This window comes from Semicossyphus pulcher, unplaced genomic scaffold (assembly GCF_022749685.1).
Source record: "Semicossyphus pulcher isolate SPU_LCO1_2020_fin unplaced genomic scaffold, fSemPul1.0.p SCAF_4, whole genome shotgun sequence".
NCBI classification, from domain to species: Eukaryota; Metazoa; Chordata; class Actinopteri; order Labriformes; family Labridae; genus Semicossyphus; species Semicossyphus pulcher.
In genome coordinates this window covers 10,075,329-10,102,473 of record NW_027211715.1, presented here as the reverse complement: position 1 = coordinate 10,102,473, position 27,145 = coordinate 10,075,329, and the positions used below count along the sequence as shown (strand labels likewise).

Here is a 27,145-nt window from a genome sequence, read left to right as displayed (position 1 = left end):
ACCTTAACATTTGTTACTGTATTTTCTTAAGAAGTAAATGAAATATATTCAGAGGAAAAAAGTATTGGTCTAATGCATTTACAAATTCTATTGTGACAAACCACCTACATACACTGACTTCTCTGCTTAGCTGTTAAAAGTACATAATTTTATTTCTTATGTGCAATTACAATGACAGTGAGTGCAATGAATATTCCATTAAATATTAAAAAAGCCAAATCGGTTTAGAGCTTGCTTTTAATGTGTATCACCATTAGATCAAGGGAAATCCTGACAAAATACATAATAATTATTAAGATAATCCAAGTTTATTTTTGCAAAGAGTATCTTAGCCAATCACTGTAGAAAAAAACAAAATTAAAAAAAAACAAAACTGTATTTTACAGTTGGGCTATGAATACACATTGTCTCCATCTGAAAAAAATCAAGGCTCCACCTGCTTTACCATTAAAAAATATTCTTAGCTACTGTATAGTGACAGCTCACAAGTATTCAGCTGTTGAACGTTAAAAAAACACAAGATGTTTGTTTCACTAGTTTTTAATGGACTACTCACAGCTGTAAGTGCATAAAAACTGAAATTGAAGCTGCTGTGGAAATAGGGTTAGGGTTTACTAGGGCTAGGGCTGTCAATCGATTGAAATATTTAATTGCGATTAATCGCAAATAAAAAAAAGTCACATATTTACCTGTTGTAAATTTACCTTTAAGAGATATTTTTTAAAGTTTATAATACTCTTATCAACATGGGAATGGACAAATATACTTCCTTTATGCAAGTTAATGTTTATTATTATTGCAACATTCCAAAACAATGACAAATATTGTCCAGAATATTCTACAGAATAACCTCAAAGGTACTGCATGCTCAAAAAATATGCCAAAAGCATAACATGGCAATCATTGCATATATCAATGATTTCTGTGAGAAGCAAATCACATGTAGACTTACTCAGTTTGGATTCCCCTCTTTCTAGTTCAAGTTCTAGACCGTTCAATTGGAGCGTAGTCATTTAATTGCACAGAAATCTGACGCTGAGAAATGTAACACTGCCGGTGGTACATCGACAATAAATACAAATAACTTTTGTCTTGTCCAGAGAACCATCTAGCAGGGCTTTGAGGCTACACTTGTCATTTAAAGACCTTTTCATTATCCATTTCTGCTCACTGAGGTTTGTTTCTGCATGCTATCCACAACATTGTGGCTGCCTCACTTCCTGAGTTCTCAATATGGGGCAGGCGGAGGGTAATTGCGCGTTTAAATAATTAGAGGTGTCACGTCTCGTCTTTTTCCTTTAGTTAAGTTACCATCTTTGGCTCGTTCGTTCATGTTTTGTCATTTCCTGTTTTCTTTTGAAAGTAACCCTGTTCCCTCTTGTTTCAGATCACTTTACTTCCTGCTCCTGTGTTTCCCGTGTCTGGTGATTGTCTGGCCCCTCCCTAATCGGTTTCACCTGTCATTACCCTCCTCATGTTTAAATTGTGGTGTCTCCCTTTGTCCTGTGCCAGTTCGTTCTTGTCTTCATGTCAGTCGTCCCAGCAATGCCCTTGATCCATGTTCCATGTTCCTGTTCATGTTCCAAGTCAGATCGGTGAGAGTTCTAGATTAGATAGACTAGATTTTTTTTTCTGCGTTTTTGCCAGTATTGAGATGGTCTTTGTTTATTTATTTAGTCTAGATATCCTCCTTTGAGTGATTTTCATTTCTTCATTAGATTAGGTATTTCTTTTCTAGTTTAGAGTTTTCCTCTTTTTAGAGTGATTTTCATTTCTTTATCAGAGTTAGGTATTTTGTTTCTAGATTAGAGTTTTCCTCTATTTAAAGAGTGATTTTTCTTTCTTGTTTGTTTTCTTTTGGCAGAGGGGGATGTAAGAGGCGCCTTAATCTTCTGTTGCAGGTCCCTCTCCTCTTCTAGGGTACACCTGCTATGCTGGTTGTAGTTTTGAGGAAAGGCACTCGTGCTGTGAGTCCTTTGGTTAACCTGCATCTTCAAAATGAGAGAATGAAAAAGAGTAATTTATCATTTTGTTTTATAGTATTCATTAGTTGGGACATTATGAAGACAGAAATTGCAGTTTTCATTTTATGTAATGTAGTAAATCTTACAGTTTGTTCAAGAACAAGTTGCACATGTTCAGACGGAATGCATTTGTCAAGGCCACTTACCGTTCAGAAGTCTAGACCTCATCAATCGTTGACAATTCAGGAGACATGGCTTCCATTTATGGAGCTATTATTGGTACAGAACTATTTGTATATGCGTAAAAAGATCCACAAATGCATACACAGACCCGTACACAGATCCACAAATGCATACGAAGATCCACAAATGCGTACACACATCTGCAAATATGTAAACCAAATTGTAAATGCTTACTAATGGCTGAAAGCCTAAGGGTCCTATCGCACCCCCAGCACAAAGCACCAAAGCGTGCGACGCAAGTGTTCTTGCTATTTTTCCACCTGACGCAGTTGTCATTTTCACACCCAGCACCCTCGTTGTGTAGATAGCAACTGATCTTGCGCCCACATTAGCACCCATGGGCATTTTGGTCTTAAAAATTAGGTGTGGCTGGGTAAACGGGTGGAACACATCGTTTTCTAGAGGATGCAGAAAGCGACTGCGCCATATACCAACAAAAAACCGGGCTAAGGTCTGTGGCACAGTTTGTTTCTGCTAGTTAAAGGGCGCATTATGGGCACACATCGGCGTGTTCACGCAAATCTCTGCTTGCTACTCACACAGGGACGCACAGCAGCGCTTCTACTCATAAGGAAAAAGCAGTGTATTTGCAGCAAAATAACGTTGTTTATGGGCTTCTCTTACCCTCACTTCTTTAAATCATGATACTGCTTTCGGTTTGTTACCAATCTGGTGAGAAGTGCTGGAAGACATGGACAAGCTTACCGCTGCCTCCACACACACACCTGTTTCACCTCAGGGAGATTCCTGCTCAGTCCCGCACGGCCAAAAACTGCAGAGACCGACACCAATCTCTCCATCATGCCCGCTCATTCTGATACACACTCTCTCTAATACACACAGAAACAGACACACACTCACACACGCAAGAGGTACATGCAGGGTCCAAAATTAGCACCCGCCACTAAAATAAAGTCGCCAAATTAGATTTTTACCCACATTTGGCAAGTGGTGGGTGCTCCCATCACTACAAAACATACAGTTGTTGATTAAGTTTTGTTTTGCAATGGCTCTGCATGTCACTAGAGTGTGTCCGTGAATAACTGTATCGCAATCATTTAATTGACCCTCGCTTACCACCATTGGTGCGCTCACGCTTCTGTTATTTAGCTCAGTATGCATAAGTACGCGTTAACACTTTCACTGATCACACCAGTGTGCCTTAAATGCAGCAGGTTACTAACAGAGCAGCTGTAAGAAACAGGAACTAGTCGACAGCTGACTCTGCTTAGTGCTATGCGTCCTTTGGACAGTCACACAGCCACCCCGGCAACCTGGTGTTGTGCCGCGGCACTGCGGGGGCTTCCTGTGTTGGGAAAAATTCTCAGAGTCTGTGTAACCAACTTGAAAGTAAATCATATTATCAGAATGAAGAACTTATCTGTGTAAAAAATATATATCAGGTAGAGTGTAGAGTGAAATCAATGTGCTTTATGCTTTGAAATGATTTGTTTTACTGATTTTTAAAAATCCACTCTGTCCTCTGGTCAGAAATAACTGTGTCATGATTCAGGTACCTTCCAGGATAGTTTCCAACAGCTGGGGATTTTGACACCGGTAGAATCCAGCTAAAAGGGGACCTTGGCATTTACTGACGCAGATGTCAAGTTTGTTGACACAGTTAAAAATAACCAGAGAACAGAAATTTTTAAAAATTTGAGTTTTAATATAAGACCAAGCCTTGTAAGAACCTAGTCAGTCTCTGATGCCCAGATTTAGGCTATGGTTAATTGATGTGCTATTTTTGTACTTGGTAAACCTTGTTGCATCAGATCCTGCTTTTCTCAACTCATTCTTGAGTGACTTCAATTACTTTTGGACAGCTTTTGTATCCAGCCTTTAGATACTTAAAGAGTCTGAACAGTCAGTGTTTAGGGAGGCTCAGGCCTTATCTGGCCCTAGGTCTGAGGCCTTTTCTGACATGACACCTGACAGCTACTGACGCTACACTAGCCCACACTGGCTAATGGGGACTGGCTACAGCAGCTAATTATTGAGTTTCCATGTTGTAGAGACGCATTTCCAATACACTTCATCACCACTGCATATAAACTTACAGTATAAACGTGTACCACTGTCAATACGGGAGGCAGAGGAGAAGCTAAACACCTGAGACACCTCGCAAGAGACCGCAGAGGCTGTCGCTAACAGCTGAGCTACAGCACGGTCACTAGGGGTAATGGTAAATGGATTGGTAAATGGATTGTACTTATATAGCGCTTTTCTAGTCTTTGCGACCACTCAAAGCTGCTTTTACACTACATATCACATTCACCCATTCACACACACATTTATACACTGATGGCAGAGGCTGCTACGTAAAGTGCCCAACTGTCAATCAGATATCACATTCATACCCGTTGGCTATGCCACCGGGAGCAATTTGGGGTTCAGTGTCTTGCCCAAGGACACTTCGGCATGTAGCCTGAGGGAGCTGGGGATCGAACCTCCGACCTTCTCGACCTTCACCGACTCTACCACTGAGCCACAGCCGCCCGAGGGGCTTATAAATGAGCGAGGAAGGAGAGTGCTATGAGTGCTTGATCATGGCAACTGCAAGTGTCATTGTGTGAGGATTTACTCAGTTACAAGCAAAAGCCCTGCAATAAAAACTAAAGCAAGAGTTAAAATGACTAGAATCTAAATATTCTTACAGTACCATAACTTAAGGTAACCTACTCATTGTGCAGGATGACCTATTATTAATAAAGCGTTACTGTGTACACTATTTGCTCCAGTTTTTAAATGTGGAGCTGATTTTATCTACTTTATATTTTTCTTTAAATTCAGTGGAGTAAGTGTACACAAGCAAAGTACATGACCTCAAAATTACACTGCTACTATGAGTTCAGTACTAAAGCAAAGTGTAGTTTCTTTCTAACACTGTGTATTTCTGACATTATATCTAACAACATTTTAATGGCCGGTTAAAAAGATTTTGGCCGGTAAAATTTTTAGGCTTACCCACCAATGGCAGGTGGACTAAAAAGTTAATTTTGGACCCTGGGTACATGTCTTATAATCCTCAAACATAACTACCTGTGGCACCAACAATCGTGCCCACATATATTAATACACCGTCCTGTTTCCTTTACGCACGCACTGCAGAATACAGCCATGTGATCTAGCAGCAAAATTAAGTTAATAAGCATTTACAGCTGACCTTTATTTGATGATGAAGATCCTATCCGATCCTGATGGCCTGTCTGAATGATTAAATAATTAATGAAGTTCTTAATTTTCCATTTCTGCTGGGCAGTTGGATTGCTGCAGCAGCTTTAACATCAATCCGTGTTTCGACATATATTGTACAGTGACCTGTGTGCATTCTGCACAGGGCACAGGGGAACAGCAGAAGGAAATAAGCTAAATATGCCGGCCTGAATCCGGTTTATATAAGAATGACTGAAATCCGGCATGTAAATAGCAACACGCCTGCCTGCATGCAAACCTGGCCAGGTGCGCCTGTAGGCTCATTCCTTAAAGGGAATGAGAGCTGACACTCTGATTGGTTTGATTCATGTTATGCCGAAAACACACTAATAAATAATCCAGGGACTTAAGCCAACCTCTTTGAGCCTTGCGCCCAGAATGTGTGCTGTGTAACTAGCAAAAGTGGGTCCGGGGCCCTTAGACTTTTCAGACATTAGTAAGCATTTACAAATTGGTTTACATATTTGCAGATGTGTGTACGCATTTGTGGATCTTTGTATGCATTTGTCGATCTGTGTACATATTTGTGTACGTATTTGTGGATCTGTGTATGCATTTGTGGATCTGTGTATGCATTTGTGAATCTTTGTACGGATCTGTGTACGCATTTGTGGATCTGTGTACACATTTGTGGATCTGTGTATTGTGGTGTCTCTCCCCACCACTGTTGCTTCACCACCAGCAGAGGCCACCAGAGAGCAGGGCAGAGCCAGCACCGGCTGGGCACAGTTTGTAATCAGACCTACCTACACTGCCAGCTCACCCAAACCTGGAGGTGGCCCAGCTGAAGACAATCAGTGATTAGAGGCTGCTGGGAGAAGAGGAGGGCAGGAACAGACAGAAGCAGGGAAGCAGGGGAGCTGAAAGGACTGCAAGAAAGTAAGGAGAAGAAACCCTGAAAGTTAAATGCTGTTGACCCTTCTCTTGTCAGCCCCCCATCTCTACCGGAGGACCACCGCCCGACAAAGACAGGAAAGTGACTACCCCGATTAGGGAAGAACCTAAGTTTGTTTGCTCCCCTGCCCTTTTCCCTTGGATTAATAAACGCCTGTGACTTTTTGTTAAACAAACCCTGTGTGCCAGTCTGGTTTCTCCTCCATTGCTACAGTATGCATTTGTGAATCTTTGTACGGATCCGTGTACGCATTAGTGGATCTGTGTAAGTATTTGTGGATCTGTGTATGCATTCTTGAATCTTTGTACGGATCTGGGTACGCATTTGTTGATCTTTGTATGCATTTATGGATCTGTGTACTTATTTGTGGATCTGTGTAAGTATTTGTGGATCTGTGTACACATTTGTGGATCTGTGTATGCATTCTTGAATCTTTGTATGGATCTGGGTACGCATTTGTTGATCTTTGTATGCATTTATGGATCTGTGTACGTATTTGTGGATCTGTGTATGTATTTGTGGATCTATTTACGCATATACAAATAGTTTTGCACCAATTATAGCTCATACACATTCCAGTAGTCCTCACAGGTGAAGATACAGGAGGCCCTTTTTAAAGCTGGAATAATGAAAACAGTTCACGTTATGCTTGCAAAGGGCCACTGAATTTTATCTTCCTTACCAAATCATACTGCATCTGAATTTCAGTTTTGGCAACAGTTCCTATGAGACTGTTTTTATTACAATTTAGCTAAAATGTGTGTTTCGGCTCAAATGTAAACATGCTATCAGCGAAGATAAGCTTGATAGCTCTTCCAACCATTGCACAGCTTTACCAACACTACAACAAAATTGACAATATTTAATTGGAATTACACTCATTGCTCAGTGACAGCATGCAGTTATTAAATATGAAAACAAACAGTCCTAGATGTGACATCAAGCATCCACTGCAGCGTTACAGCTCTTGTCTCTGGCTATATCTTACTGTGTTTTTTGGTCTTGTCTATTCAGCTGAGCCGTTTTGAAGGCCTTTCCTAATACTGCGCTGTTCTACTATAATGCTTCATGACAGTAATTGGGCAGGGCAGGCAGGCCACAGTTTGTGAGGCTGCAAAGCTGTGTGTCTGACAGGTTTATCTCCTCTTGACTACCTTCACATAAGGCTTTCAATACATCTCCAACTTGTGTCATTTACAAAAGTTCTCAGATGACACTGCCATCGTGGGGTGTATTAAGGGGGGACAGAGTATAGGGGGCCTGGTGGATCGGTTTGTGAGGTGGTGTGGGGAAAATCACCTGCAGCTTAACATGGGAAAAACAAGGGAGATGATGGTGGACCTTCAAAGAAAAAAATACCTCTCCTTCTCCAGTTTGCATCTGTGGGAATGACATGGAAATTGTCAATTCCTACAGGTATATGGGTGTTTACCTTGATGACACACTGGTGTGGTCCACCAACACGGATGCTGTCTACAGAAAGGGCCTGAGCTGGCTTTACTTCCTGAGGAGGCTCAGGTCCTTTAACGTCTGCGGCAAAATGCTCCTCATGTTTTACCAGTCTGTTGTTGCGAGGACACTCTTCTTTGCTGTTGTGTGCAGGGGTGTAGGCGTCACAGCAAAGGACGCCAACAGACTGAATAACATCATTAAGAAGGCTGAATCTGTTTTGGCCCTGCAGCTCGTCAGGCTGGAAGAGGTGGTTGAAGCCAGAATACTGAAGAAACTATTCATTATTTTGGACAATGACCCCACCCTCTCCATAACATGCTGGACAATCTGAAGAGCAATTTTAGCTCCAGCATCCCTATTGTTCCACAATAAGGTACAGGAGGTCTTTCCTACCCACCTCAATCAGGCTCTATAACACATCTGCCTGTGCCAAACCTACAGCTACTGATCTGGACTAAATATCTTTCCACTTTTGCTCTTTCTATTTTGTACATCTGCCTTGAAAACTTGTGAATGTGTTTATATATATTTATATCTGTTAGGTTGTGTTATGTGTAATATAGCTATATTATATTATAATATATCCAATCCCATTGTATTACATCTTTATCAGTATTGGTCTTGTTATATACACAGTATATATGCTCTCTATTAGTTTTTAGTATTTTTATTGTGACGTCGAATGAGCTACTATTACAATGTTATTTTCCCTCTGGGATAAATAAAGTACTTTATCTATCATCTTTCTATCTCTCTATCTACACAAAGAAAAGTGAGCCAAACAAAAAACTAATTCGGCACTAACAATATGCCTGGCTAGCATTATAAAATCCATAAAATAGCCATGATATGCTTACGGTACAGTAAGCCAGCTCAAATTCAAATTCAACAGTGAATAAGCTTTCGGGCATAATGTTACTCTAGAGTCTAGTCCGTCACTAATAAAAGCATTCACATAACAATATGAATTCATCAGGTCACTTACTGCATCGAGTTGAAGCAAAGCCAAGTCCGGTTCAATGTCGAGCCGAGTGCAGCTACTAGTAGGACTTTCCATTCGGATATGCAGCCCAAAGTTGATTGGGGCCTTGTCTCTTCTTCTGAAGTATTTGAGGTCAAACAAGGTTTTTCTTTGGTTTGGACAGTCTGGGGGGTCTCCTTCAGTTTTACTCTGGCGACGAGACTCCACCATCATGCCTTTGAAACGCTGTGCCTGTGTGGGCGGTGCCGTCTCTGTGTCTCGGACACACAGGCAGGGCGAACCGCAGAGAGGGAGCGATTTATGTGAAGAAACATGCATGCGCCTTTGCGTGTACATGAACAAGCTGCAGTATCGGGAACGAGGAGCCAGCCTTGCTGTATGAACACTGAGCTGAGAACAACAAGCAGAGAGGGAGTCTGACTCCACTCACATGTTAGAAAGGCTTTACTCCAAGATATATTTACATAGGATATATTTGTTTTCTGATATATTAATGTGTAAAATGTTGCATATTAAGCCTCTCAGGTCTATGTTTTATAATGGAGCTCTGGTGGGGATTTTTTTTCAAAACAATTCCAAGCATCTGTCCCCAAAACATTTTCCCACTTCTGTTGCAGACTGTCCAGATGCTCTTTGGCAAACTTTAGGCATGCAGCCATTTTATATTTGAGTCCAATGGTTTCCTCCCTTGCGTCAGCCATGTGAAATAATAAACAGAGAGGTTTAAACCTGTTCCAATGAATTCCTGAAGCCTTTAATTAGGACCTAAAGATTTAATTTTACATTATATAGAATTTTGTTCATCTTGTCATCTTAGCTGAGATTACTCTCTATACCTTTGAAGCTTATAGAAATCAGTAATTATTATCCACTGTCTCCTGAAAGGTTATTCTTTCAAGGCATGGTTCACATCGGCTGTGAATAGCAAACTCAAAAGTTCCTTTATGAGTCAAAGTAGCTCTTATACACCTCCAAACTCATGATATTGATTTGAAACTAGGGTTGAATATTACTGTCTGATATTTGCTGGTGTTGAGAAATTAGATAAGAGGTTCACTGGGATTTTCGAACCAACACTTGTTTTATATGAGGATTTTTATGTATTCAAAATGGAAATGTACAACACATTGATATCGTTTTATTAGTTTAAATTAATTGTGTTTGTTCAGGTCACATTTTATGACAAATTCATATCAAAATGCAAGTGATTTCAGATGGTTCACTTTCTTTTTATTTGGTTGGTTTAACTTTCAAATTATTGTAGTGTGGTATCAGGATAGGCCTGATCCAGGCCTGACCTGGTCACTTGACCCCACCGGAAAGAGAGCTAGACCACTAGCTCTGTTCTGGGGACCAATAAATTAAAGATTGTGTCCACAGGGGAAACTTTATAACTCTTCGTCTGCAGGACCAACATTCCACAGACACCAGATGAAGGATGTCATCTGATAAACCATGGGATTACGGTCGGTTAATGTTTGTCTTAGTTGATTAGCTGTGGGGAAATAAGGAACCACATGCTTTGATCCAGGGACGGTGGATCAACAGAAACAACTCACACTCCAGAGCCCTGGGGAGAAGAAAGAGTTTTGGAGCATCCATTTGTTGCAGCTGAGAATCCAGAGGTATTACATGTTGGGAGGTTAGATGGATAAGGATAACTACTTTGGGGTAAAAATAAGTAGTTTAATAAGTAAAGAAAGTCTCGGATATGAGGATTGGTCAAACTCGCGCCATGGCCCGGACGCCCCCCCCCCCGGGGAGGGGAGACCCTTTAAATGAGAGGTGACAACTTCTCTCGTGCTCTTGTTTCTTCCCTCCTTGTGCTACACCCTGCGTCCCGGCTGCTGACGAGCGCCTCCGCCTCCCCCTTCCTCCGTAACTTCTTCCCTTTCCCCTTTTTAAGTTTTGCCCGCGAGTAGGCCCAGAACCTGCGTGCACTCTGCCGTGCTGAAGACCTCGCGTGTCCATATTGCTCCAGCATTAGATCTGACTGCTCAAAATACAGACTCTAGCTCTCCCGGTGCTCAAGCCCCGGTACTCGGACAGAATCTCAGTCCCGAACCCAGAAGACGCATTCAGCCTCCATCCGGCTCAGGCCGCAACGTGGGACTGACCAGCACGTCATCATCCAGAGAGAACGAACCGGCCGTGCGGCGCCGCTCCGAGGGAACCCGGGTACAAGCCCCGGCATCAGAAACTCCGAACCACTCCGACCTGACGCTCTCCACACGCCTCATCTGCAACGCGGTTGACCCTCCGAGTAGGTCTAACTTTGGTTTTACTGTATATTGGGGTTGATGCTTTAGTCACAGATTTGTTAGGAAGGTTAGTATAAGGTTTTGGGCGATATACCTCCTAATATCTCAGCTGCTACACTTCACTCCTTTGAACAGGTTTCAATCCATCTTTCATCATATTCATCCTGTTATTAATCATTTCACGTCCATCACCATATTTAGTTATCTCATGTATGTTTAGTAGTATTAGTCAATAAATTCTCCATTTATAAAGTACTGATTCAAGTGTCTTTGTGTTTGTGTGAAGTACTAAGCCTCTGTACACCGCGAAACGAACTCAATTCTAAACTGTAGCAACCTTCAGATTATGAGACTGAATTAAACAATTCGGTAACTAATTATATGTTTTCCCTGTTTTGTCAAAATTGGGTGGTGCCCCGTTAAATGCCTATGATAGGTTAAGCCTTTTAATTAACTTTAAAGTTAACTTCTCGTCAATATAGAGTGCAGGCATTCTATGACGAGTTTAATTAATTATTAAATAATTAATCGACCGATTTACGCTACATTATCATCAGCTGACACTGGCAAGATTACCAAATGTAAATTTCATACATCTAACAGAAAAAATGTTTAATGTTTGCATCATACATTATTTCCAAAACAGAAGACTTAAAAGTGCATGTTGCTTCATGAATTACCTCGTACTCCTGACAGAAGAGCAGACCATCATTGGCCTTGAGTCCGTCTATGTGGTCTGCAAGGTCACTGATAGAGATGGGTGGGTGTTCCTTCATCCCTGCAGTGAAAGAAAGTAGTGACACACATATGAAACACTATGGGGTTTAAGGATCAAAACAAGACACAAAAACATACACTTTCGTGATGTTTTAACAAAAGTCCATCTGTGTGTGATTAGAACAACTCAGTCATTCACACACGTGTGACTCATAACACAGAGGCATGCATGAGTTAATGCATTTGTGTGCACATCCTGTGACTGCACATGCACACGCAGTTGTGACTCCTAATGTTAAGTCAAGTAAATGTATTCATAAAACACATTTAAAACAGCAGCAGCTGACCAAAGTGCTGTACAATTCATAAAAAAATTATACATAAAATACAAAGCAATTGTATAGAGAAATTAGACAGAACAAACTACGCAGAAAAGAATAATAATACAGAAAACACAAACAAACAGGTGGCCTATTCAGGACGAGGGGGACTCAAACTCTAACATATAAAAGGTAGAGCCCTGCGCGGGACTGTTTTCTTAATCCAGCTCCCATTGGATTTCTGACCATTACTGCCCATTTAGTCCCGAAGGGAATAAATGTTATTTTATTGTTTAGTATTAATAAAGAGAGGCACAATGCGCATACTCTGGTGAGGCCAGAAGACCATGAAAAGCGCATCAACATACACCTGCTTCATCTCAGGGAGATTTCTGCTCGAGCCACGCACGGGCCAAAAACGGCCAGAGACCGACACAAAGTATCATGTAATGCACGCAGAAACAGACACACACATGGAACTGAGAGTTAAAGTTATTATAAACCATAAACTTAACTACCTGTGGCACCGACAGGTAGTTCCCACAGATATTAATACACCGTCCAGTGTCCATTAGCAGAAAAAATACATAGCAAAATAAACATTTAAATCCTAATTTTCTTGGTGGTCAGCACACAGAACTTTAATAAACATATCCTGTCCAATCCTGACAGCGTGTCTCGAGATTTAAATAATGAAGTTGCTTCAGTGGTTTTAACATCAATAAATCGGGTGCATTAAAACGCAGGAGCAAGAGAATAAGAGGACTTTCATTGAATCCTGTACAGTCATGTAGGCAAAGAGGACTTGTGAACAATGGAATGGAGGGAATGGACTGTACTTATGCTTATACGCTTTTCTAGTCTTTGCAACCACTCAAAGCTGCTTCTACACTGCATGTCACATTCACCCATTCACACACACGTTCATACACACATTCATACACAGAGGCTGCTATGTGGAAGTGCCCGACTGTCAATCAGTTACCACATTCACACCCACCGGGAGCAATTTGGGGTTCAGTGTCTTGCCCAAGGACATTTCGACATGTAGCCTGAGGGAGCTGGGGATCGAACCTCCGACCTTCCGATTGAAAGACGACCGACTCTACCACTGAGCCACAGCCGCCCCAATCTGTTCACTTGGTGTTTATTCTTAATAAACAAGGTTATTTCAAGACAATGTGATCATTCACATACATAAAGGGACTAATTTTTTTACAATTTTCATCCCACGAAAATCCCCCCAGTTATTTTTTGACTGCCTGCTCCTGCCCGCTCCCTAAGCTCGTCGACATAATTGGGGTCATTGCTTACGAAAAAAGTCGATTTGTATAACATGTGTCAATGCGTCACAAAAACAAGAGGGCTAAGTAAAGACCTGGAGCACAGTAAAGTAATGTGCATGCACAAACAGATCTTGTCACTCATTGCACCACATTCTGGGGAGCGCTGGCTTGAGAATCAAACAGTTCGAATGACTCCTCCCAGTACGATGTTAAATATAAGCTTAACTGTCTCTCTGCTCCGCTCGCATTCACTGTCACTCTGCAGCTCTCTCTCTCCTACTTGCTTGACCACTCACACAATGCGCACTTCACGACAGAAGTTACATCGAGAGGAGAGGAGAGATGCGTTCAGGTCCAGTTGGGGAAAACTCAAACTCGATCTGTTAATAGAGGGGACAGTAGGAAGTAGGCCTCTGTAGTACCTTCTCAAAAATTGTTGATTTATATTTTGAAGTAGTACTTTCTGTTGTTTAATCTCAGCTCACCCTACTCGTTTTAAGTAAGTACTTAGTAAATACTGATTCTCCAGTTCAGGGAACAACTAAGAGCTGAGGCAACTGCCCATTGCTTAATTTCAACGATTTCAGAAAAACAGCTAATCTTAAAAATACAAAATACCACAAATACTCAAGTAAAGGCCAAGTACCTTAAATTTGTCATAGTGTTGTGTAATTCTACTTAATTACATTGCACAGTGAATTTAAGATTCTACACTTGTATTAACACTTGTATTATCAGAATTATGTAGTGGTTAGCGCTGTTGCCTCACAGCTAGAAGGTCACTGGTTCAAACCCCGGTTTGGGCAAGGCGGGCCTTTCTGTCCGGAGTTTGCATGTTCTCCTCGTGCATGCGTGGGTTCCCTCCGGGGTCTCCGACTTCCTCCCACAGTCCAAAGACATGCTTCTGAGGTTAATTGGTGACTCTAAATTGCCCATAGGTGTGGGTGTGAGTGCGAAAGGTTGTCTGTCTCTATGTGTCAGCCCTGTGATTGACTGGCGACCAGTCCAGGTACCCTGCCCTTCAGCACTGGGATGGGCTCCAGCCCCCCGCAACCCTGAACAGGATAAGCAGTATAGATAATGGATGGATGGATGAATTTGGGCGGAGCTTTCTCTTTTGACTTTCTAATTACTTACTTATGACATACTTCTACTTGAGTCTGGATATTGTACACTCATTTCTGAACATTTGGGACTTAAGGCAGTGAATACACACAGGTACATGTGTGCCACTTACTTCTCAGAATCATTTGTCAGGTCATGGCTTGTATGCAGGCTTCTTACTCATATTTACTGTGAATTACTGGTTGTAGTGACATTATTTGTGTTCCTATTGGCTGTTGTCCCAAAGTGAACTCATAATCTGTTTAAATGAATCATTAGCTAATGATTTACAAAGAGGCATCGGCCCGTTGTGGTAATTAACTCATGTATTAACAGTATTAATCAAAACTAGATATTAACAGGGAATTAGTCATACAGACGTAATTAAAAGTAATTCATATATTACTCAATATGTGAGTCATCATGAATTATTATTAGTTGCTGACGTGGTAATCATTAATGCATGTCTTAGTTCCTCATGAGTCATACATTAATGAAGAATTAATAAATGAATGACTGTTTTTTTTTGCTAATCTTCACATTAGTGTACCACTATAATTGGCATTGTAACCATAAGTATGTATTACCTGTTGTTTTTGATGTAACAAGGACATATGTTGTTGTTGCTCTCTTTGCCTATCTCTATCCTGCATCTCTTTCTATCCCATTCTTCGGGCCATACAGTCGAGGCAGATGGCTGTTCAACATGAGTCTGGTTCTGCTCGAGGTTTCTGCCTGTTAAAAGGAAGTTTTTCCTTGACAATGTGCTTAATATTGCAAAGTGCTACTCATGGCGATTCGCGTTGGGCCTCTCTTTAAATAACATAACAAAGAGTGCGGTCTAGACCTGCTTTTTTTGTAAAGTGTCTTGAGATAACTTTGGTTATGATTTGGCGCTATACGAATACAATTTGATTAAATTTGATTGATTGATTGAATGCACCAGTATTGTAAAGTGTTACCATAGTTTGTAATCATAGTCATTGCACAACCTAGTGGAAAGAGGCAGTACTAACATATACAGTTCAATCTTCTCAAAGTTTCATGTTTGATGAGAGTCCTGCCCTGAAAAGATCAGCATACAAGATGTAGTTAAACTCATAGGTCCACCAAGTGATAAAGGGCAGAAATTAGAAACAAACATCATCCAAATTACATGAAATTTAAACTGTGTGGTCTGAACTTCATTTAATTCAACTTCATTTTAATTCATGTGGTTTAGTTATGATGAACCTCCACGGTGACTTAAAAGGATATGTAATGATTGCGAGAGCAGTCACTGGCGCGATCCATGTGTGCACACAGGGGGGAATTTTCCAGTGGAGGTGACAGGTAAAGGTGTCTGAAGCAGCCACTGCGAGTCTCCGGTGTGCACTTAGCGCCTGACGGCACAAGTATGGTCATTGCAGTTAACTAAGCCAGAATATCTTTATTCGAACTAAAAATCATACTTGCTGATATATACACAGTATTTGAAGATATTAATAAAAACTATCGACGCTCTGTTCTTCTGTTTTTTTCTTTTATTACTACATCCGACGATTCAGGAAATGGTCTCTCCTCTGTGCTACGGGAGGACTGTGAAGATGAGGTGGCTGGTGGTGGTGATGGTGTTTGTCCCAGAAAGCTGGCAAGCTGTTTACCTAGATTCCCCGTTCCAAGGCCTGCTACACTACTGGGACAAACAGCTCCCCTGGAACTACCTCTGCAAGTGTTCAAGTGGGGACTGTGCCAGTCATACCTGTAGGTGAGTCAGGGTAAGCATTGCCATCAGTCTGCCAAGGTCCCTGGTCATAAAGGCAAATTTAGTTTTTAGTTTAGTTTAGTCATGTTTATTTCGAATATGTCAAAAAATACAAAACGTATACACAATATACCTACATACACAACAACTCTTGATATTACGACTCACTGTATCTTACCTTTTGTACCGTGCTTTGAACTGATTGATGCTTGGACATTGCTTTTGTTCCACACTCAGACTGTTCCACAGTTTTACACCAGCAATTGATACACAAAAACCTTTCATGGTGGAATTTCTGTTCAGTATTTTGAAATTGAATTCTCCCCTCAAATTATAAACCCCACTCACGATCATGAAACAAGTTTTGAATGTTTGCTGGTAGCTGATGGTTCTCAGAAATAGTGGATTAGTATGTTCCAGATAGCCGACCTTGTGGATGGTCCTTATTGCTCTCTTTTGAAGAATGATTAGTGACTGTAATGAACTTTTATAGTTATTAACCCAAACTTAAGCAAAATAATGTAAATATGGCAAGACTAAGGAACAGTATATCAATCAATCAATCAAATTTATTTGTATAGCGCCAAATCATAACCAGGGTTATCTCGAGACACTTTACAGAAAGAGCAGGTCTAGACCGACTCTTTGTTAAGTTATTTAAAGAGAGGCCCAACATGAATCCACCATGAGTAGCACTTAGCAATTCGGCACATTGGCAAGGAAAAACTTCCTTTTAACAGGCAGAAACCTCGAGCAGAACCAGACTCATGTTGAACAGCCATCTGCCTCGACTGGATGGGCCGAAAATGGGATAGAAGGAGATGCAGGATAGAGACAGGCAAAGAGAGCAACAACAACATATGTTCTTGTTACCACAACAACATATGTCCTTGTTACATGAACAACAACAGACACATACTTATGGTTGCAATGCCAATAATAGTGGTAGACTAGGGTGAAGATTGGCTAAATAAATAAATAAATAAATAAATAAATTAGCGAGAGAAGCAGAGTAATGATAAAGGCTGAGGTAATCGTAATTGTAACAGTTGAAGTCAACAGGTCTACTATTAGCATTAGCAGCAACAATACTGATACTATGGGGAAGGCTGATGTTAGTAATTGTTGCAGTCGAGCAGGTCCACAGCAGCAGGTGGTCTGCAGCAACGATCCTCAGGAACCTTCAAGACAAGGGAGCACAAGAACTCCCGGGAAGATATGTGGTTAGTAATGTTAATGGGACCAGAAGATACAGAGTTAATGAGCTGCATTAATATGACAGAGAGAGAGAGAGAGTCAGAGAGAGAGAGAGAGAGAGTCAGAGAGTCAGAGAGAGAGAGAGAGAGAGAAGCTTGGTGTGTCAGATCCCGCCGGCAGTCTAAACCTATAGCAGCATAACTATGGGCTAGTCCAAGCCTGAGCCAGCCCTAACTATAAGCTTTATCAAAGAGGAAAGTTTTAAGTCTACTCTTAAAAGAAGAGAGGGTGTCTGCCTCCCGGACCTTGACTGGTAGATTGTTCCAGAGGAGGGGGGCCTGGTAATTGAAGGCTCTACCTCCAACACTACTCTTAGAGACTTTAGGTACCACAAGCAGGCCTGCATCCTGGGAGCGCAATGTTCTAGAGGGGTAATATGGCACTATGAGCTCTTTAAGATATGATGGTGCCTGACCATTAAGAGCTTTGTAAGTAAGAAGAAGGATTTTAAATTCTATTCTGGATTTTACAGGAAGCCAGTGCAGAGAGGCTAATACAGGAGAGATGTGATCTCTCTTCCTAGTTCTTGTCAGCACACATGCTGCAGCATTTTGTACCAGCTGCAGAGTTTTTAGTGACTTATTAGGGCAGCCTGATAGTAACGAGTTACAATAATCCAACCTGGAAGTAACGAATGCATGGACTAGTTTTTCTGCATCGTTTTGAGACAAGATGTGTCTGATTTTTGCTATGTTGCGAAGATGAAAGAAGGCTGTCCTTGATATTTGTTTTATGTGGGAGATGAAGGACATATCCTGATCAAACAGAACTCCCAGATTCCTAACAGTAGTGCTGGATGCCAGGCTGATGCCATCTAGGGCAGCTATATCATTAGAGAAAGAGTCTCTAAGGTGTTTTGGGCCGAGCACAATAACTTCAGTTTTGTCTGAATTAAGTAGCAGAAAGTTTCTAGTCATCCAGATCTCTATGTCCTTAAGGCATGCTTCTAGTTTAGATAGCTGATTGGTTTCGTCTGGCTTCATAGATAAGTATAATTGAGTATCATCTGCATAACAATGAAAATTAATGGAGTATTTCCTCATGATATTACCCAGAGGAAGCATATATAAGGTAAAAAGAATCGGTCCGAGCACAGAACCTTGTGGAACTCCATGACTAACTTTGGTGTGCATAGGGGACACATCATGAACATTAACAAACTGAGATCGATCTGATAGATAAGATTTAAACCAACTTAGTGCAGATCCTGTAATGCCAATTAAATGTTCTAATCTCTGTAACAGGATGTGATGGTCTATCGTGTCGAAAGCGGCACTAAGATCTAACAGGACGAGTACAGAGAGAAGTCCTCTGTCTGAAGCAGTAAGTAGATCATTTGAAACTCGCACAAGGGCTGTCTCAGTGCTATGGTGGACTCTAAATCCTGACTGAAAGTCCTCAAATAAACTGTTGTTATGAAGAAAGTCACATAATTGATTAGCGACTGCTTTCTCAAGGATCTTTGAGATAAAAGGAAGGTTAGATATAGGTTTATAGTTAGCTAAGGTGCCTGAATCTAGGGTAGGCTTTTTAAGAAGTGGCTTAATTACAGCTAGTTTAAAAGACTGGGGCAATTAGCCCGTCGATAAAGACATATTGATCATATCTAGTAAAGAAGTGCTAATTGAGGGAAAGACTTCCTTAAGCAGCTTGGTTGGAATCGGGTCTAAAAGACAGGTTGATGGTTTAGACGAAGATATCAGAGAATTTAGCTCAGGAAGGTCAATTGGAGAAAAACAGTCAAGGTAAACATCAGGTTTTTGAGCAGTTTCCAAAGATACATCTGCACCAGTTAACGGCAGGAGGTTACAAATTTTGTCTCTAATCTTTAGGATTTTGTCATTAAAGAAGCTCATGAAATCATCACTGCTGAGGCCTATAGGAGTATAGAATGTGGAGTGACTTATGATCCAGAACCTACTTTGCTTTATTTATGACTGCTATACTTCTAGCTACTTTGCATTTTACATGTGTAATATGTGGTTTCCAGCTAAGCTTTTCTCCAGTTTCTTTAATAATATATTGTGATTAATCGTATTTATAGCTTTCTTGAGGTCAATGAATATGCCAATTGCATGTTGCTGATTGTCAATTGCGTCTGTGATTCTTTCTATGGATTCCATTAATGCCTGATAAGTTGATCAGGCATGTTAGTTCTGAAGCCATATTGACTCTCTGAGAGTACATTAAATCTTCCCAGAAATGAATCAAGTCTACTGTTAAAAAGTTACTCCAATATTTTTTGCAAATTGTGGCAGTAATGACACAGGTCTGTAGTTTGTGAAGTGGTGTTTGCTCCCATTTTTATACAGTGGAATGACCTTTGCTTTTTTCATTCGGTTTGGAAATGTACAAATGACAAATTGCATTTGTGTGTAAGCGGCTTGGAAATCCCCTCAATGACCTGTTTGACCAGTGACATGTCAATATCATTAAAATCTGTAGATTTTTTGTTTTTGCAATTTTTAACTATGTCCAATATTTCATTTTCATCTACTACATTAAGGAACATTGCACATGGATTTCTGTCAACCAGTTCCCCCAAATGTTCCCCATCTGCCCCACGATCCGGAATTCTACCCCCTAGATCAGGGCCTACATTAACAATGTTTCTGATGACCACTGCTTTTGCATTTTCAGGGGTCCCGTTCAACTTGATGAAGATCTTACAGCTTGTGGTCCAAGTGTTTTGTATTTTCCCTTGTTTCTTGAGATAGCGAGCCTTTTTAGCGATGTCTGTGTTGTGTTTGGTTAAGTGCTCGTTCAAAGAGACGTTGGTTCCTCTTAGCTTTCTCCCTTGCTTCAGTAATGTGGTCTTGTGCTTTCTGTTGACAAACCTTAGTATGACAGCTGGTTTGTCGTTATCGTTGTTTCTCCTGGGCAGGGTATGGCATGCCTCGATGGTGTTACAGTCCAGTATGATCCCTTTAGACTTTAGAAAGGTAGCCACTTGTTGCTCCGTTGAGGTGTCTTCAAGCTCACCGCTCTCCCCCTCGTTGTTAGCGGTCACCGCCCAAGCGTATGACCGGGGTTTTAAACGGAGACCAGACACGATCACGTCATTGATCCTGCTGTATTTCTCCAAAGCTTGGACCCTGCTCTCCAAAAAGTCGAGACGTTTGTCTTTCTCTGCGTTCTGGATCCGCAGCGTCTTTACTTCCGCAACCAGCTCCATGATCGTTTTCTGCTGCTGACTCACAACAGACATTCCATTCGTCAAGAAATCCAATGACTTTTTAATTTCATCAATGTCCTCATTCTTCTTGGTAGTCACGTTAGCAGCAGTTCTACACCTTCATGTTTTCCTCCATGAACTCCTTTACCTTGCCGTGTACCTTCATGTCTTTGCACCTGTTCAACAGCTTCACTGCCCGCAGAGATGCATAACTAAGGCCTTGGATCAGAAGCATCCACTCCAGAGGATTGCAGGGACTGTAACAGGGTAACTATTATGTAGGAAAGAAAGTTTCCAAATCGGCCCATGCATGCTCCCATATCATAGTACTTAGCTAGCTAGCTAGCAAGCTTAAGGTGTCAAGGTCTCATCAGGTGACAAAATGAGGGAGGCTATAGCTGGGTCTATGGCCGGTATCTCTTCATGACCATAGTTGTTGACATTCTGCATAGAAGCCAAGGCTCTGCCATAAGCTGTGACTTCGGGTCTGGTCAGCCTTTGTAGAGCTCCTCAATCTCTGGCTGAGAGGGCGGCACAGAAAAAGCAGCCTGTGGTGGGGCCAGGCTAAAAAAATGTATTTGCCTGAATGTCTGACATAAGAGGCTCGCCCAGGCCCAAGCGGGCCAGTGCCATACAGACCACTGGCTTAACTGTGGTCGGGGCAGCCTCAGAGCCCGTCCCAGAGATACTCCACGTCTGCTGGGATCCTCTGTCGGAAGCATGGCTGAAAGCCCTGCCCATCTGCCCTGGCCTTACAGAACTGGCTACAGGAAGCCCTTGTAAACAGGGCATCCTCCTCCCACTCAAGAGGGGACCGGTTTGAGGGGGCTGCTAACTGGGGTTGCTGGCTGAAGTCCCTTAATCTCAGTAAATTCTGAGGCTAGCTTGTCAACTTTAGCTGCTAAACAACTTTCTTTGCCTTCTTCCTTGGTGGAGATTCTAAAACTCAAATCAAATAAATTATTATAATACCAAGCAAAATTGTTACAGCAGATCATTCTCAGCTATGCAGCGGGCAAACTAAATGAGCGGCGTACTCAAAACTCAAATCAGATAAACTCCTTCAGTAACAAGTGTAGACACTTACTGGGGAACATTCACTGCAATGATGCAGCCATGCTAAAAAAGTGTTGTTTCCCAAACTTTAATCAGATAAACTCTGCATCAAAGCCACTTGCCAGGTAGCAGACTCTTTCATAAAACTAGAGAGCTCCCGTTGTATGGTTTAACGAGTGCCAGCTCCCCCTAAGGAGCAGAAAAATAACAGAGCTATTCACTTGTTGCTGGTTGCAACAAGCAAAAATGCTTAGCGCCACGGCAATAAACTAAAAGAAAAATCATCATGTCTTTCCTTCATGTCCGCTTTGCCTCTCTGTATGTGTCAACAGTTCTAGGGTGCTGGAGAAATCGCCCCAAGTATGGGTCTAACTAGCAGTTTGGCCAATTACAGATTCAATAAATAAACCATTAGCCAATCAGCATCGTTGAATAATGTAATCCAAGAGGGGAGATTATTTTATCACCCAACCTATTAGTCGCCGCTGTTGAACTATATAAAAATGGCGACTGCAGTCACTTCTCCTCCATGACCCATCCGTAACTCGGTAAAGTCTCTTCTGACTTTGTTATCATACAGCAGGCTAGCATAAATGAGATGCAGTATATGCAAGACTTCTTGTATAGCTAGCTGGATGCAGACATGCTAATGCTTTCTTTTGCTTTTTGTACGTGCTTGTTAAAACAACGGGGACCGATCTGCATGGACAGTAACGGGAGAGCGGGATCTGAAATACCTGTCTGGGAAAGTTAGGAAACGTAAACGCCAGGGCATCCATTGATAACTGTCAAGCTAGCTACTTTAGGCAGAGTGAACATCGCTATGCAGCTGGATGACAGCTGAGGGACTGTGGTGAGGAAGCGCAGAGGAGTTTAGACATGCTATGAATAGCATAATAAACCAGCTACAAGAGGAACATTGACCCTGACTTCATTCTTCAACTCTGTCTTCATTAAGGCACTTGTCCAGAGGTTCACAGACAGCACGTTAAAGATTAGGTAAATTACTTTGGTTTTAAAACATTTAATTACTAGCAGTTAGTTAGGAGGTTAATGTGATATAGGTCTGATTGCAAATTAGCAACTTATACTTTTTTTTTGGTCCAGGGCCTCCCTCTCCTCTGTGTGGGGAGAGTGCACCAGGCCTTAAAATGTCGAGGCTGCTTAAACCAGAAGAACAGTTAGGCTGCCTGCAGAGGTAAGCTGTGATGTCATTTTCCGTAAGTGTTTCAGCAGATTGCAGCTAATCTGCAATTCATTTTTATTATTTATTGCATTCTCATTTTTTTACTTGGTAAAATCAAGGTTCATGACCGAGAAGTCTCAATGTTGCAACATTTTGACTTTTTGTCATTCATACATAAAGGAAAGAAATTCAGCATGTCAGTCCACAATTAGTGTTGCCTCACTCCAGTGATTAGAATGGCGTCGCTGATTTAAACAATTCTACCTATTAAACTCTGGACTGGTCCTTTTCTATATGACCAAAAAAGTTAAGTGTTATTTATGTTTGACGAGAGACTGTGTTGAACCTGGCTGATTTAAAATACTTAGCAACAGTTTAGCTGTGTGCCTCTGTCAGGTATAGGCTGGAGAGCTAGATGCTAGATTCCTATGTTCAAACCAATGACTGTATATATAGATGGACAATGCGTCTCCATCTGCTCCAATTGTACGAAATTGATGCCAAAATTGCCTCGGTGATAGGCACTGCCATCTTGCGATGGTGATGTCATATGAAGCCAGAGATTGCGCAGTAGAGATCGGCAAGTGAAGCGGCCGTAGCCACTTCCGCTAACCCAAACACACACTAAACTTACTGAAAAAACAGAAAGGGTCCCGCACGCCGGCGTGTTTAACAGCAGAATAGCTTTTCTGTGTTGGTCTGAGGTTAACGTTCACAGGTATGGAAACTTCAATGACTGTAGTGATTGTTTTAGTTACGATTCCACTTGCGGATCGTCCTCTACTCTGCTCACCCAGAACTGATTGGCTGCAGGAGACAAATTTGTAAACAGAGCTGTCAATCATCATTTGACAGCATCAAATAACTAATTAAAAGTAAACTAGTCAGAAAAATGAACACTTGGACGTGAATCAGCATGATAATAACTAGCTATAATGACAGAAACCATGTTTGAGAAAAATGTATCGGGCGTGTATTTTGATTTTACAGTTTGACTCATGTCCCACCTGTTAACATGGAAGAGGCAGGCTTTATGACCTATACTGCAGCCAGTCAGCAGGGGGCGCGCAAAATGTTTTGGTTTCACTTTTAGGGAGCTGTCATGTCGTCCATCTTTTTATACAGTCTATGGTTCAAACTTGTTAAGTTGCCGTTTTCAAGCTAGGCTATACGGCACACGACTATCTTTCTTCATGCGTTCGCTGCTCTCCCTTTAAAGGTTTACATGAAGAACCAGAGATTATGGAGCTGCTGTGCTGATATTGTGTTTTACACAGGTATGTGAGCTCCCCATGTAATATTTTGTTCTGTAAATGTATTTTGTATTTATAATTTTGATATTTCTTGGATATTCTCTTCTTTTTTGAATATATTACATGTAGAACCAGAGATTGTGAAGCTGCTGTGCTGATATTATTGTGTTTTACACAGAATAAATCCTTCCCAGTTGGCAAGACAGTGGTCTGCATTACCTTCATTATTCACCAACACACAACGCAGAAGGTGTAGCAGCATGGCGTGTCAGGCCAGACCGGCTACATCTGCTTCGACAGTGTTGGTGGTGTAATACAACGGCTGTGGTTGTTTTCATTTCACGTTTTTACCGCGTGTCCGCCAAATTGTAAATCTGGCTTCTTCAGTTGCCGTGGTTACTAGACCGCGTGCGCATGACAGCCTCCTCTGCTGGGTGGGCTTTGGAAGCAGGACTGAGCTCCGCAGAGAGAGAGGGGGAGGGACCCGGAGGTTGTAATCTTTCAAATTTTGAAGCAAAGTCCAATGTCTTCTCTATCTTACCTACTGCAGCTTTTAATCAATAACAGTGTATATTACAGCAGCAAAAACAGCATACCGGATGTAATGATAATAATAATAATAATGATGAGAATATAATGCAGTATAGTATGGAGGTAAGTAGTAGTATGAAGACATAACAGTATATGGCAAGTATATAATTAAGTCAGACCAGTAGAGGGTCACTGAGGAGTGAAGGTGATCACTGTCTGTTGGGGGACTGTTCAGCAGGAATCTATAGCCTCACCAGCCTTGAGGCCACCCTACCAGCACACCACAGCAAAGAACAGTGCGCTGGCCACTACAGACTGGTAGGCCTTCGGGACACTGCTGCAAAAACCGAAGGACCTGAGTCTCCTCAGGAAGAACAGCCTGCTCTCTCCCATCATGAAGAGATAGGGTTGTGAGACGAGTCCAGTTAGTTGTTGATTTGGACCCCAAGGTACTTGTATGAGTCCACCCTCGTCTCGTTTACTCTGGCAAAATAGTCTTAATAAATACAGGAAGGCCCTACGGCATGCTTGAGGTGTCTACTACTCCTCCCTCATAGAAGAAAATAAAAACAATCCCAGGTACCTTTTCAGCACTGTAGCCAGGCTGACAGAGAGTCACAGCCCCATTGAGCCATGTATTCCTATAGCCCTCAGCAGTGATGATTTCATGAGCTTCTTTAATGACAAAATCCTTAAGATTAGAGACAAAATTTGTAACCTCCTGTCGTTAACTGGTGCAGATTAATCTTTGGAAACTGCTCAAAAACCTGATGTTTACCATGACTGTTTTTCTCCAATTGACCTTCCTGAGCTATTCTCTGATATCTTCGTCTGCTTTAGGAAGTATTTCCCTCAATTGGCACTTCTTTACTAGATATGATCAATATGTCTTTATCGACTGGCTATGTACCCCAATCTTTTAAACTAGCTGTATTTAAGCCACTTCTTAAAAAACCTACCCTAGATTCAGGGACCTTAGCTAACTATAGACCTATATCTAACCTTCCTTTTATTTCAAAGGTCCTCGAGAAAGCAGTCGCTAATCAATTATGTGACTTTCTTCATAACAACAGTTTATTTGGGGACTTTCAGTCAGGATTTAGAGTCCACCATAGCACTGAGACAGCCCTTGTGCAAGTTTCAAATGATCTACTTACTGCTTCAGACAGAGGACTTCTCTCTGTACTTGTCCTGTTAGATCTTAGTGCTGCTTTCGACACGATAGACCATCACATCCTGTTACAGAGACTAGAACATTGAATTGGCATTACAGGATCTGCATTAAGTTGGTTTAAATCTTATTTATCAGATCGATCTCAGTTTGTTAATGTTCATGATGTGTCCTCTATGCACACCAAAGTTAGTCATGGAGTTCCGCAAGGTTCTGTGCTTGGACCGATTCTTTTTACCTTATATATGCTTCCTCTTGGTAATATCATGAGGAAACACTCCATTAATTTTCATTGTTACGCAGATGATACTCAATTATACTTATCTATGAAGCCAGACAAAACCAATCAGCTATCTAAACTAGAAGCATGCCTTAAGGACATAAAGATCTGGATGACTAGAAACTTTCTGCTACTTAATTCAGACAAAGCTGAAGTTATTGTGCTTGGCCCCAAACACCTTAGAGATTCTTAGAGACACATCTTGTCTCAAAACGATGCAGAAAAACTAGTCCATGCATCCGTTACTTCCAGGCTGGATGATTGTAACTCGTTACTATCAGGCTGCCCTAATAAGTCACTAAAAACTCTTCAGCTGGTACAAAATGCTGCAGCATGTGTGCTGACAAGAACTAGGAAGATAGATCACATCTCTCCTGTATTAGCCTCTCTGCACTGGCTTCTTATAAAATCTAGAATAGAATTCAAAATCCTTCTTATTACTTACAAAGCTCTTAATGGTCAGGCACCATCATATCTTAAAGAGCTCATAGTGCCATATTACCCCTCTAGACCATTGCGCTCCCAGGATGCAGGCCTGCTTATGGTATCTAAAATCTCTAAGAGTAGTGTGGGAGGTAGAGCCTTCAGTTACCAGGCCCCCCTCCTCTGGAACAATCTACCAGTCAAAGTTTGGGAGGCAGACACCCTCTCTTCTTTTAAGAGTAGACTTAAAACTTTCCTCTTTGATAAAGCTTATAGTAAGGGCTGGCCCAGGCTTGGACTAGCCCATAGTTATGCTGCTATAGGTTAAGACTGCCGGGGGGATCTGACACACCAAGCTCCTCTCTCTCTGTCTCTCTCTCTCTCTCTCTCTCTCTCTCTCTCTGTCTCTTTCTGTCTCTTTCTGTCTCTCTCCCTCTCTCTTTGTCTCTCTCCCTCTCTGTCTCTCTCTCTCTCTCTCTCTCTCTGTGTCATATTAATGCAGCTCATTAACTCTGTATCTTCTGGTCCCATTAACATTACTAACCACATATCTTCCCGGGAGTTCTTGTGCTCCCTTGTCTTGTAGGTTCCTGAGGATCGTTGCTGCAGACTACCTGCTGCTGTGGACCTGC

At 41.6% G+C, this 27,145-nt stretch overlaps 1 protein-coding gene across 4 annotated transcripts in view; it reads right to left on the bottom strand.

Annotated features, from left to right (window-relative positions):
- ptprfa (protein tyrosine phosphatase receptor type Fa) overlaps positions 1 to 27,145 on the bottom strand; it is a 220,143-nt gene that overhangs the window by 73,355 nt on the left and 119,643 nt on the right. For all 4 annotated transcript variants that reach the window (XM_069679935.1, XM_069679936.1, XM_069679933.1 and 1 more), the window contains one exon: positions 11,691 to 11,788. In XM_069679935.1, coding sequence (XP_069536036.1) covers positions 11,691 to 11,788 — 98 coding nt within the window. The remainder of the gene's footprint in view (positions 1 to 11,690; positions 11,789 to 27,145) is intronic.